The following is a 13,802-nucleotide window of genomic DNA, read 5'->3' as shown; positions in this document are numbered from 1 at the left end:
CCGCCTATGTACAGCCTACTTATGGTAATGCCGCCTGTAGCGTTATCTATCGGCGCAATTTGTAACTAAAATTTTGAGCATACCACTGGTTTCATGCTTCTATCTATCACCGTTTTCGAGTTCTTTATTTTCAAATTTAGGAGTCCTTCATGAAACACCCGGTAACTGTATGATGTTAATTGACACTATAAAAATATATTTTGTTTATTTCAACAACATACTTATTCTCTAGATATAGGAATGGATTACGAAAATGAGGTCACCTGCTTGAATCAATTTGATCTGATGAACATGTTTGTCAAATCCAGGATTTAGTTGTTTTATTATTTTAAAAATTGGTTATTTTAAGAGTCACCAATTTCGCAACTAATTTCAATCTTCATGTTATTACTTGTTTCCATAGAAAAATGCTCCCAAATGGCACTGTAGCCAGGGTGAGGAAGCTGGTATTTCCCAAATACAAAAACTGTTACCCACAGTGGAGACAATAAATTTTTGTCTTGTCTTCTAAAACTTCCATCAAACTGAATTTGAAAGTTGAATAATTACTATTTTTCATTGACTCAACATGTCAAAAAATTTGATTGAAACATTGATGCAAAATAGGGTCATGTATCTGAAATGCTATGCACTAGAACATAATTTAAGACTTCTAATCGGTTTTGCAAAATAAATCAAACTATAAACTTTTAATAAAAATTTTAGTCAGATTTTAATCAGACTGATCAAATCGATAAGACAATAACAATTGGCCAATAGAATCACTTCCTCCTGCTGTAAAATCTTCGAACATATTGTAGCCAAAAAAATCTGTATCCACTTTGGACTTTCCCCCCCCCCCAACTAACACAGTTTTAGACAATCTCTCTCTACCTGTCAATTGGCCCTCTTCATGCATGATCTCTCAGGAGCCATTGATAAAAACCTACAAACTGATATCGTTTTCCTAGATTTCTCTAAATCCTCTTTGATAAAGTTCCCTATGATAAACTTCTCCTTAAACTCTCATACTTTGGCTTCAATGTACAATTACTTAATTGGGTGGAGGCCTTCCTAAAACATAGTAAGCAGTTTGCCCATTTTAATGATCATAACTCCCCATCCACTCCTGTAAAGTCTGGGACCCCCCAATGATCTGTCCTCTCCTCGTTACTTTTCTTAATTTACATCAATGACCTCCCAGAATCCCTCAACTGCACCACTAGATTATTTGCTGATGACTGTGTAATTTACCGTATTGCTCACCATGAATCTGATCAAGAACTTCTCCAACATAACCTGGTTTCCATCGCAGACTGCTATTTTTTATGGCAGATGCCAACCAATATCTCAAAAACGGTTCACATGAAAGTTATTCGTAAATTACTTCCTCTTGAATACTCATACTCCATCAATAATTTAACGTTATCCCAAGTTTCCCAAATCAAATACCTTGGTGTCAATCTCAGCTGACCTACGTTGGAACAAACATGTTAACTATGTTTACCAGAAGTGGCTAAACAAACTTTTCTTCTTCTGCCCCAACCTTAAACACTCCACTTGGGATATCAGACTACTTTGTTACTAAACTTATATCTTCCCCATTCTTTCCTATGCCGCTGAAATCTGGGACCCCTACACCTCCAGTAATATAGACAAACTCGAATCAATCCAAAATAAATCCACCCGATTTGCTCACGACTGCTGGTCATCTTTCGTTCCTATGTTCGAACTTAAAAATGAACTTCATCTCCTTCCTCTCTCTACTCTTCATTAACATTGTTATATAAAATTTTCCATGGTCAATTCAACATAGATACCTCTGGTATCTTAGCCGAACCGTCCTACATCTCTAGAAGACTCGACAATTCAAAGTGAAACTTTAATTATGACCACTCTATGTGTATATGCATCACTTACTTAAGCACTGTTGTTTGGTAGCATCACCATAGTATCCAGGCTCACAAAATTCACAGTGGGCACCTATTGTATTGTATAAGCATTTCAAGCATTCTCCTGTTATAGGATCACAGCTACCAGGTTGAGTTTCATCAATATTGTTGTTGCATTCACATTTTAAACATTCTCCTCCAGGAACTGTTGGCTCACCAAAATAGTTGTTTGCACATCTATCACAACGTTCTCCTAGATATTTCATCAAAAAATATAAATTAAAATAATAAAATACTATGCAGCAAGATATTGCATATATTATCTTATTTCGCCAGAACCCTTGTTGAATATTTTTGAAGAATTAATTATGATTTTCACAATCAAAAATTATTGCACATTAAAAAAATATGTAATACACAAAGTGAAGTTTTATAATAGTATTAAATGGCTTAAAAATATGTTGTCTAAAAAATATAAGTCTACAAAATGTTGCTTTTGAAAGATTAAATTTGTTTAACACAATTCATTTAATAAAGTAGCTACAATAATAATATTCTCAATATTGCACAGGAATTATTTCTTATTTTGCAATCATAATACTGTATTTTTTTATAAAATCAATAGCAAAAAAAAATCATTCATGTCGATCGGTTAAAAAAAGTTTATTAATTCAATTTACATTTCTTTTCCAAGTTTTCAAAAGTCCAATCAAAATTATGGAAACATAAATTATAAACCAACATAGGTTTCAGTAAGTCTCATTGAAAATGTGGGGGTGGTTTGAAATTCTCCAGCCTTAACAAAAGGATAACGAAAGTATAGTTTGAAAACCATTCCCTTAACACTAAATTAAACAATTTATTTCAGATGAATGTTTCAAGTTTAAGTGGTTCAGTTCTAGCGAAAACATCAGAGACTAAAACACACAGTCACACAGAGATTAAGTGTGGATAAGGACAGCATTGCCACACAGCTTCACATAAATAAAATGCAAATAACAATAAGGAACAATCACAATTACAACTATTACATAAATGCTAAAATTTTTTAAATTGTGTTAATCATTTTCCACAGAAAGAACCAACTGAATCTGAAATTTTATTAACATACATACACACACGTATATACAATACAAAAACACATAACGTATACAAAAATTAAATACAACATGACACATATACGAACATACGTGAACAACATACATGGCCCACTTTTGTTGCGCCTAAGGGATCAGTGCAATCCATCCAAGGCAAACTATATATAATATTTATGTTAGTGGCAAACACACACATAAATCAGAGTGAATAATGTAGCCTTAAACATGTTTTTCACAATCAATCCAATTAGGTGTCAATTTCAACCTTATTATAATTTTAAAATTGTTTCTGAAGCTAATTATTTTCCATTTAAAGTATAGAAGTTGTATGTTATTTGTTATTTATATAGTGGATAATGGCTTCCCTAAAGGAGTTTAAATTTTTGTAATTTTTTAATCACAGTTTGGGTTATTGTAGTTTCTGGAGGCGAAATAATGAAACTGCTTTTGGAAAATGATTTTCTTGGGTTTGTGAATGTGATAGGAAATTCCCACTCTGCTTTCAGGGTTTGATACAGTTTTGATTTCAAACCAAGAGTGGTTTTGCTGTATAAACATTAATATTTTAAGCATATGTAATTTGTTGAGATTAAAGCAAAAATCATTTTGATAACGAACTCTATTTGAATGGAACATTGTACGAAATATTTTATTTAGAGAAATATTATTCAGATTTAAATTTGATTCATAGTCTCCTCCCTATACACAGACCGCTGCTTACATCTAGTACTCTTGCAGAGTTTACCCTAAAAAATAATGCTATAGTGAGAATAGTTTGTGCCTTGGGCACTTGTCATCTTTGCTGGCTGGGCCGTGCATTTAAAAAATTGTATCTAACCGTCTATCATTTAAGCTTGTTGCAAAAATGACCTAAATCCTACAAGGTTATTGCATCAGCAGGGACAAACTCCGTCTTAAGAGTATCATGGACCCCTGGGCCAATTGATTTTTTTGAGGCCCTACCAAACAAATTCTCGAAAATTTCAACCAGATCTCATTTTTGTGAAGCCCTTCTTCGCTTAAGGTCCCCGGGCCGTGCCCGGGTGGGCCCATGCCTTAACACGGTTCTGCGTATCAGTGATGCTATGTGAATTTGCTTGATGTGTAAATGTCAGCCTGTGCTCCTGGAGTGTTTGCTTTTGCGTGAACAAGGTGATCGTCGATCTCATGCAATAATGCTGTGGTCTGCTATTGGTTGATGAATCTGTTTCCAGACATCTTGGTTATCTCCTCATCCTCTAAATGCTTATTGATGGACTTGTGTCGTCCTGAGTCCATTGACGTTGCGGTGAATTCGTTGGATAGTCCGGACTGACTGGCGCTGTGAACTGACTATGTATGGTGAGATCCACCTAATACACACACAATCACATGTTATCTGTAATTTAAAATTTATTTTAAGACGTTTTGGACAATTAACTGTTGTCAAAATTAATCGTTGAATGAAAATTTTTAGTGTAAATAAACATCATTGGTGAAAGAAAATAGTTTTCTATTTTCATTGTGTTGTCTGCCAACTAAGGAGGTAAAAATAAGAATCCAGGAATGTTACGAAAACCGGGGGGTGTGGTAGCCCAGTCGATAAGATGCTCGCCTAAAGTACCAAAGGATGTTCAGATGTGTCACGAGTTTGATACCCGGTTCGTCCTTGTCAGAAAAATTTCCTGATACAGGGGTACAACAGAAACAGCAATATGACCGCAGAAAAAGATTGCTACCGTAGGGGCTCCCTCATCAAGGGGTTAACGCACCAACCTCTTGATGAGTGTAAAAAAAGCAAGGCTGCCATTCGGATTCTTCAATAAATTGTAGGTCCCGGTCTAATTAGCACTCGTGTGCAGAAAATGACTGTGGTGCGACAAAAATGATCAAATGTTACGAAAATCGGTGCATCGCGGATTCTTCAAGTCATCTGGAAAGTTGTCTGGGCTGCTCAAGTACTCTAGAAATCTGTCATGGGCCACCCAAGTGCTCTGGAACTGCACCGCGCGTCACTCAAGTGATCTGTAATTATGCCACGGATCACTTGAATAATCTGGGAATGTGCTGAGGGTAATTTGAGTAGTGTAGAACTGCACTGTGGGCCACTTGAGTGTTCTAATACTGTGCCATGGGATAACTTAATGTGCCACAGACCACCCAAGTGTTCTGCAACTGTGTTGCAGGCCACTTAAGCGGTTTGTGAATGTGCCACAGGCCTACTTGAGTGATTAAAAAAAATGTGCCGCAGGCCGCTTAAATGCTCTGCAATTGTGACAAAAGTCACATGAGCAATCTATAAATTTGCCGCTTAGTTCATGTTTACGAAATTAGGTTTGAGGTGGCAGGCCACATTTGGTCCACTGGGCATGGGCATAGAGAGTAGGTCACAATGAATTTCTTAAAAAGAAATTTTGAGTTCTTAGTCTTCAAACAGCATAAATAAAACATATATAAGAAACATGAATTTAAAAATGATTAAATATATTTTACCAGCATATCCAACATCACACAAACATATGACGTTCTTTGTCCTGGGATCAAGTTCACAAGATTGAGCATGACTGAGATTACTTTCAGCTGTTCCCGGACAAGGGCATGGACGGCAGGGAATTCCAATTCCGATGCGGGGATCACCATAATAACCAATATCACATCTAAAAAATGGCAAAATCCATTATTTTTTGAGTGAAAAATAAGTCCATTAAGAGAGTTAAAAAAATCTAGTGTCGAAAGATTGTTACACAACACTCAAAGTTGAAAATAAATCTAACCGTTTGACTCATATTTATGAGATAAAATCAATAATTCTAAAAAATATAACATTTGTTCTGATAAAAAGTTTCTAAAAAGATCAACAAAAACAATTATAGAAAGTATCCGATCAGTATAAATAGTATATCAGCAAACCCGTGATGTAATAGATACTGATTCTACAGTCTTCTAATTTAATGGATGCAATTTCATAGCTGTTCTGTGCGTATTGTTTGTTTTCTTTTCAAATAAGATTTTAAATGGATGTTTTTTTAAGTTTATTATAACTATTATGTGTATCTAAAATAACAATTGCAATCAAATATATACAGTTTTCCTTGTCCCTCAGTATTCATGGGGGTTACATTCCAGGAGTTGCCACAAACACAGAAAATCTGTGAATAACCGAAACCATGAACATTCACTTTTAGGCATCTTGTTTACGCTTTGTATGGCAGAAGTAGAAGGGAGCATCCATTGCATCTTCTACAATAGCCTGCACAGTCATCATTGAACAATGTGTCATTTGTATAATGAGCCATAAATTTTTGCATAACCCCTGATCAAGCAGCCAAGTGGTAGATGTTGAGTTAGGAGGCATATAGAGGACTTCAGTGCCATAGTTTTAATGGGAGTTATCCAGTATGCAAAGAACTTTGAATAACATGTCTTTACTGTCAAGGTGCCTTCTTACTTATGGAATGAAATACTGTTTCATAGTCTCCAAGCTTCATTTATTCAGACAAAATACTGGAAGATGTGACTTATTCTTCCCTCAAATGCTCACAGATTTGCATATTTACTGACGGTTACTGTATGCTGCATATTGCATAATTTACAGATATTTTTTCACACCCATAGAAAAACCAGCACTTTCTACATAAGGGGAATGAGGATCCAGGGCTATATAGTGGCAGGTATAGCTACAGCAATGGCTGATTGAATTTTAAGGTTTTGGTTCTTGATATATCTGACTGTAATCTTGGATGATGTAATAATGCGAGACCACAGCAATGAAGATAACCTTTGCAATATTTCAAATTTTTCTTGTAATTTTTTCACTTTCAGAAACATTTATGCAACAATCTTTCAGAAAAATTTCCATAAGCACTGAACAAATATTTACGATGGATCTTTATATAAAACGTTCATTTAACACACACAACTTATATTTTGTTCTCATACGAGAATTATTACTGCAACAATGTTTACCAGCAAACTGCGAATTTCTTTTCAAGTTCTAAGACCAAGAAATTCCATTTCAAGTTCTGTATCTTCCAGGAATGGGTTCCATTGCTAAATAATTTTTTGTATAGAAAACAACATATTTTTTATTTCCATCTATGCAGCAGCAAAATAAAAGATGATGAACTTGATTCTGTATCCGTGCGAATTTCGCAGCACCACCAAATCTTATTCTGTCTCCTGTTCTTAACTTCTTAAAGTGTCTGATTCTAATAAATATGACAATATTTGGCTAATTGCAGAGACTTTATATCAGGAAATACCCACAACTAACAATACAAAGGATTATGAATCAGTGAAATACTCGCTGAGATGAAAAGTAAAAGGGATGTCTCACAATTTGAGAAGTTTTAATAAACTGCATCTTTGAAGAATCTTATGGAATTTTGCACTGATTTTTTTCTCCCTCAAGTTTATCCTATAATATGTGCTGTTTTTCCCCTCACTTTAAGCAATTTTTTAATTCAAATCTTTTAGCTAATATTGCTCTTAGAAACATGCAACTTTTTTTGGGCTCAGTAGAGACCAGGGGCAACAACTTTCCAATTGAAAGCCAGAGGACAATATAAAAATCAAAATTTGTATCTCAGTACATGTACAGCCCTACTGAAATAAATGAAATATCTAAAATAGGCACAGTATTTGGATGCTTTTTCAAATGAAAAGTCTGTTTCTATAATCAACATTTCAAAAGATAAAGGGTGTATAAGTGTTTGACTTCACAACCTGCATATGTTATGGCAAATGTCTAAAGTCCAGGCTTTTTGTGAAGGAACTGGTAACTGGTCTGCCACTTTGAAGTGTGGCTACAACTAAATTGTAATGTTTTATGCAATAAAAACCATGTGATGTAGGTGCATATCATTCAAATTTTCATAAAACAAAACGCATTACTCTTGAATATTCACAGGTTGCTAATTTCTATAGAAACCAATGTAATCACAGTGAATTTATCAAACAGCGCTATTTCCTTTCTGGTGTGGACTTGTTAAATGATTTCCTTTCTTTTTTTAGAACAGAAAATTTCATGTGTGATCTCCTCTATACTGTTTTTGAATTTGGAAACTTTTGGTCCATTATTTTTTCATTCACAGGAAATTCAAAGTGAAATTTTAATCATGACTACTCTTATGTCCAAAGCAATAAATATCAGGTCGTTCTGAAAATTCTTAGCATTTTTTATAGGCACATGTTACAGTTCCTGATGTTTTCCTTTTTATCAGATTGAAATAAACATTTTGTAGCAACATGGAATAGTTGAAATTCAACTGAGGTGTCTAGTCTGGTTTCTGTCATATTTTGAATATTTTTACAGGCTGTTCAACGTGTAATCAGAAGTTCTTTAAGGCTCTTGAAATTATCATTTGAAACAAAAATGGAAGTAGTTTTGCTTAAACTTGAAGATTTATGAAGTCTATAGAGGTAATGCTTTTGTGAATGAACAGTTTAATGATTTTATAAAATTTAAAATTTTATTATTTCAGTCTAGAAGATGAATATTGGAAGGGATTATCTGGTTGCAGAAAATAATGATGTCATAGAGGTGGAAACTGGAGGACAGAAAAATAACTAACCACTCAAAACTTTGCAGAGATTCCAAACATGCCTAAAACTATGATCCACTAATCAATTTGATTTGGTGGTTAGAGAAACCACTGATTCCACTACACTTTCCATAGTGTTAATATATTACATCTATAATGATACATTTCTCTGGTTCCTTGAGTATTGTTGTATAGCAATTCCACTGTAGTTTAATCTGTGATGTTTATCATATTCATGATACTGACAAGCCATCATAATATCTCACTTTCATTTGCTTGGCTCCTTCAAAGCTCCTTTAGTGGAGAATCATTTAACTTCTTTCCTTCAAACCAAGCACAACTCTGGTCCATTGCCATAGGCAATTAACTACCTATCGATTGAGTTGTGCCAGAAATATAAGTGTGTGTACCCAACAGTCTGAGGGTGAGTATGTATATAGTGTTTTGTGTGAATCTTTTTGTGTTCCCATCCATATTCCAAATTGTGAGTGAAGTGCAGTGATTGAATATTTGTACCGTTGTAGGTCTGTTGCTCTCTGTGGCGATACTTTTAATGGGGAGATCAGGTTGCATTCGCACCTCGAAGTTGGAAACCACAGAAAACCAACTTCAGCCAACCACCACTGTGGTTACTGACAGTGGGGTTCGAACCCAGGTGAGTCTGTCACTCAGACCACTCGACCATCACAGTGGCAGAATCATTCACTGATGTAGATGCAGTTGAAAGTCATACAGATAACTTTTATGCCTCTCAACCAACTGAAGTCTACAAAGACAGAATTTTGTAAGTAACCTAAAAAGAACTTGAAGTTGTGTTGAAAAAACAGAAAATTTTTAAGATAGAATTCAAACCTTTATTTTTCCTTTGCTCAATAACTCACCAGAAAATTTTTTAGAATTTTCAAGACAACTAAGCAGTTTCAAAATATATATCCCCCTCTATATTCATTTTTCTTTTAATGATTTTTTCAAAAACTTTTTTTTAATGCATGTGAATTTTAGAATCCATTTATATTCTGGCTAGTTCTAAATGAGAGAAGCCTTTATAACCGAATCAGCAAGATTTTATCCCAAAATAGAATGTTTTGCATTGTTCTGCAATGAGCTCTCAGCTGACTGAAAATATTCTGCAGTAAAAATCCCCATAATAATGCTCACTACACAGAAGAGTTATTTTCCCTTATTTTCTTAACACATTCTTCCCAAGATTGTTCTGCAGCAGCACTGATTATTCTGTGATGTACGTTGTAGTTTTTGGCTTGTTTTTGCTTTGTGGAAGATTTGTGTAAAATAAAAGGATAAATTTGTATGTAATATATATGCAAAATTATACATGCCTATCACACTTTGGTCCAGCAGTAAAATCTTTGCAGGAAATGCAATATCCAGTTCTAGAATCGCAGGTATCTGCATGGCCATTGCAGTCACACCGCTGGCAATTTGGGAAGTTCCAGAACCCTGGTTCACATTTGTCACATTGCAAACCATACGTGTTTTTCTTCCTACATTTACACTGACCAGTTTGTGCATCACAAAAATTATCTGAAGCACCAACACTATTACAATCACAAGCTGAAAAAAATTAATATAATGAAGAAAAAAAAGAAATTATGTAGAAATTAGTATTTACAATAGTCACTGAAGTTAACTTACTACGTTACTAAAATACAAGGAGCATTTCAGAAAAATGAGGGCTATTTGGCTATTAGAAAAGAAAATCTAATAGGGCCACACATGCACAGTAACTTAAACTTGTTTTTTGAGCATATGAAAGCAATGTATTAAATGTTATATCATTATTCACTTTTGTGTGACAGTGAGTAATAATGCAATGAATATGTGCAGAAATGAATATTCTTGACCATTGTAAGTCTAGGCAACTCTGAAGGTTTAAAAAAATTATTTTTTACTTTTTTCATGACATTTTTGTGAATAACTTTTTTTAATTGCACTCTATTGATATTGGTTTGAGATTTCAAGATAAATCTAGAAAATCACTAATTTAATTACAAAACAGTTCATGCCCATGTAATTTTTATTAAAAATTCTTATTTATTTATTAATATTTAATTTCAACAAACCCTTACAGTCTTATAGGCTGCTTGGTTTTACTAAATATATTGAAATATTAAATTCTCAACATTAAATATAATGACAAGATTAAAAAATATGTAAAGATGAATTTGATTAAGGATGTGCTTTGACTTGAAGTAAATTTTTTACAATATTAATTTCTATCATTGAAGTAAACATAATTTCTGTAAGACAATAATAATTTCCTTTAAGGCAGGGGTTTTCAAGCTTTCAGACATTGTGTGGCCAAATTCTAATTTTCCATGAAGTTCACAGGCCATCACACCAAGTCAAAGTCATATGGCAGTATTCATGAATGTATGATAGAATACATTCCCAAGAACTTAATGTAATGTGCATTGGTGTCTTTTCTGATGGGTCAAACGCAGCCCAGATTAAAAACAAGGGCCCTCAAGTAATTGAAGATTTTTATTTGTTCTGAAATTATTTATTTTATCAATCTTGAAGTTCATTTTTGATCAATTATTTCATTTGCTAATTCTGAAATTACTTGCGATAATTGTCATACATTATTATTTCATTAATTCTGCAATTATTTCTTTCAATACATCAATATTATTTCTTTCAGCAGCAATTCTGAAATTATTTCTTTCAATACATCAATATTATTTCTTTCAGCAATTCCGAAATTATTTCTGTTCATTAATTTTGAGATTATTTCTGTTCACTAATTTTGAAATTATTTCTGTTCATTAATTTTGAGACTATTTCTGTTCACCAAGTCTGAAATTATTTACCACTGATTCTGAAATTATTTTTCATAGTGTCCTGAACTGAGAGTTATTCAGAAGAAATATTTTATAGCTTTAAAATATGAATAAGCTGAGGCTTTGAGGTCTCTGGGATTGATCATTTTCATCAAATAATTGTGCACAAACTACTTACGTCTACATCCTGATGGGCCAAATCCATAAGTTCCAGAAGCACATCTGTCACATCGTCTTCCAACAACATTTAACTTACACTGACATTCACCTCCAAGAGAGCTGCAAGTAGCACTTATGGATCCAGTAGGATCACAAGCACATTCTGAAAGAACAAACTAGAAAATTTTACGTATTCATAGAGAATTGGATGTTATTGAGAGATCACTTGAGAGATCAAAATTTTTATGTATATACATACATACATGTGTGTGTGCTGCATTTCAAAAATAGGATAATAATAAAATAATAAGTTAACAAAGCGAAAAATAAAAATAAAGAAAAATGAGGAAACAGACATTTGTTAATGTTAGAAGTTTAAAAGAATTAACAAAAGCACTCTGAAATATTTTTCCCCCTACTCTTACCATGAGCTTTATCATACACATAAAAGCCAATGCTGTATAAATATTTTTTGCAAACATCACTGGGAGGTGGACGGACTACAGAAAAAAATGCTTGGCCACATCGGAAGCGTTCAAATTCCTGTCGCCTGTATTCATTAACAACAGATCCTTGAAAAAATGGAATACTGTCTATTCGAGGAATAAAAGCAATCTATAAAAGAAATAAAGAACAGCAAAAATAATTTTTTTTAAATAAATTTATATATCCATATTTCAAACTGTGTTTATGACACACACAAGACATTAATTTCATAACCTATAAAGTTTCAATGGTATAAAGATTCAGAAGAGTCAGTTTTCAAGTAGCTATCTCATTTGTCGTGATTACCTTTATTAACATCTTCTCAACTTCAGTCAGCCCAAATTTACATTGATTTGTCTTGAAATGATTTCTTTTTCAATTAGACACATTTAGCGCAAAAGCTTGAAGGCTTTCCAATATAGTGTTCTTAGAAGAGAAATGGCATGGCCCCCCACATACTGCTGCAGGGTCCCTAGGCTAAAGTCTTTGATGGGGCCTCAAGACAGACTTTTCGCAGCCCACCCCCCCCCCTTAATAGTGAATTTATAATATGAAAATAAAAAATGTTAAGAATCATTCTGGGGACCTAAGTTAGAGTCCTTGTAAGGGCCATGGGAAATGGTTCCCCACAAGATTTGGCGACCTTGATTTTTTTAATGTCTCATTTTTCCCGTAGTTGGTTTCAGCTTCAGTCACACCAAATTTACATTGATTTGTCTTAAATAGATGAACTGTTTTCAATTAGAAACACTTTGAGCAAAAAAGCTTGAAGGCTTTTCAATAGTGTTCTTTGAAGGAAAATTATTCCCTACAAGATTTGGCAATCCTGATTATTTTTAATGTCCCATTTTTTCGATATATTTTTAGTGAAACTTACTTAAATTTGTATATTTAATTGAAATCACACAAGAGAAATTTTTTTCTTTTTTTACAAATTACAAAATAATTATGACAATAAATACTGATATTCATGCCACATATTTGTCATATTCAATTTTTCTTTTTGTGAAGTACAATTCAATACAAATTTTGAGTTGCCTCTATTTCCAACCCAAAGATAAGTTTCAGCTATTTAATCTCTAATTGCTTTTTTCCTCACTTGGCAACTTTTTTGGAAAGAATTATCAATGCAACATACTTTCCTGTATATTTAGGATCTCCATTTCCCATATTTTTTTGGATGAAATATGGTCAGCCTAGAAGGAATAAAGAAAATCTGCATATTTTAATCTCCCTTCTCCTCCCCCTCCACTATCCTAATACGTGACTGTTGTTTTTTCGCAACTGGTAAAGCCAGTGATTCAGCATCAGTAGAAATAAGAAAAAGAAAGTATGGTCATTAAATACAATGGGCCATTATGTTAGTTGGTAGTTAATCTTTTATTTGGCAGTGTTGTTCCAAAAAAAAGCAACACATGGTTTTCTAATATTTTTCAAGTAAAGGCGTTTTATATTTTGAGCTCGTTTTGGCACTGATGCTTCAAAGCAACTCCTAACATTTGATTTTACCTGTTCATGAAATTTCCATAACTATCAGCTGAATGGCTGAAAGGTATATGTGTCTCCTATTTCTTGACAAGAAAAGCAGGAACAATTTTTGACTTTTACATTTTGAAGGGAAATGCTATTCGTAAAGGAGACATATTTCTGTGCATTCTCTTTAACAATGATAGAAAAGTAAGTTGGTAAACAACAAATGACATTTTTAAACTATTCAAATCTATGTAAATCATATAAATACAGTGTGTTCCATGTAGTGCAACATCCCATATTTTTTTTAATGTTGACAATAAATTTCTTTTAGTCACTTAATAGCATTCAGAATACCTCATTTGCCTAATACAATAGACTGTTGGTAATCCGGCG

At 33.5% G+C, this 13,802-nt stretch overlaps 1 protein-coding gene across 5 annotated transcripts in view; it reads right to left on the bottom strand.

Moving 5' to 3' along the window:
- LanB1 (laminin subunit beta-1) overlaps positions 1-13,802 on the bottom strand; it is a 169,827-nt gene that overhangs the window by 50,798 nt on the left and 105,227 nt on the right. For all 5 annotated transcript variants that reach the window (XM_089239267.1, XM_089239264.1, XM_089239265.1 and 2 more), the window contains 5 exons: positions 11,876-12,065; positions 11,470-11,613; positions 9,828-10,062; positions 5,441-5,604; positions 1,900-2,124 (listed from right to left, as the gene is read on the bottom strand). In XM_089239267.1, the coding sequence (XP_089095393.1) occupies positions 1,900-2,124; positions 5,441-5,604; positions 9,828-10,062; positions 11,470-11,613; positions 11,876-12,065 (958 nt within the window). The remainder of the gene's footprint in view (positions 1-1,899; positions 2,125-5,440; positions 5,605-9,827; positions 10,063-11,469; positions 11,614-11,875; positions 12,066-13,802) is intronic.

The sequence above is a fragment of the Pholcus phalangioides genome, unplaced genomic scaffold (assembly GCF_987345545.1).
Source record: "Pholcus phalangioides strain wild (caught in Gottingen) unplaced genomic scaffold, Ppha-v1.0 ptg000011l_1, whole genome shotgun sequence".
NCBI classification, from domain to species: Eukaryota; Metazoa; Arthropoda; class Arachnida; order Araneae; family Pholcidae; genus Pholcus; species Pholcus phalangioides.
This window is presented reverse-complemented; position numbering and strand designations above follow the sequence as displayed.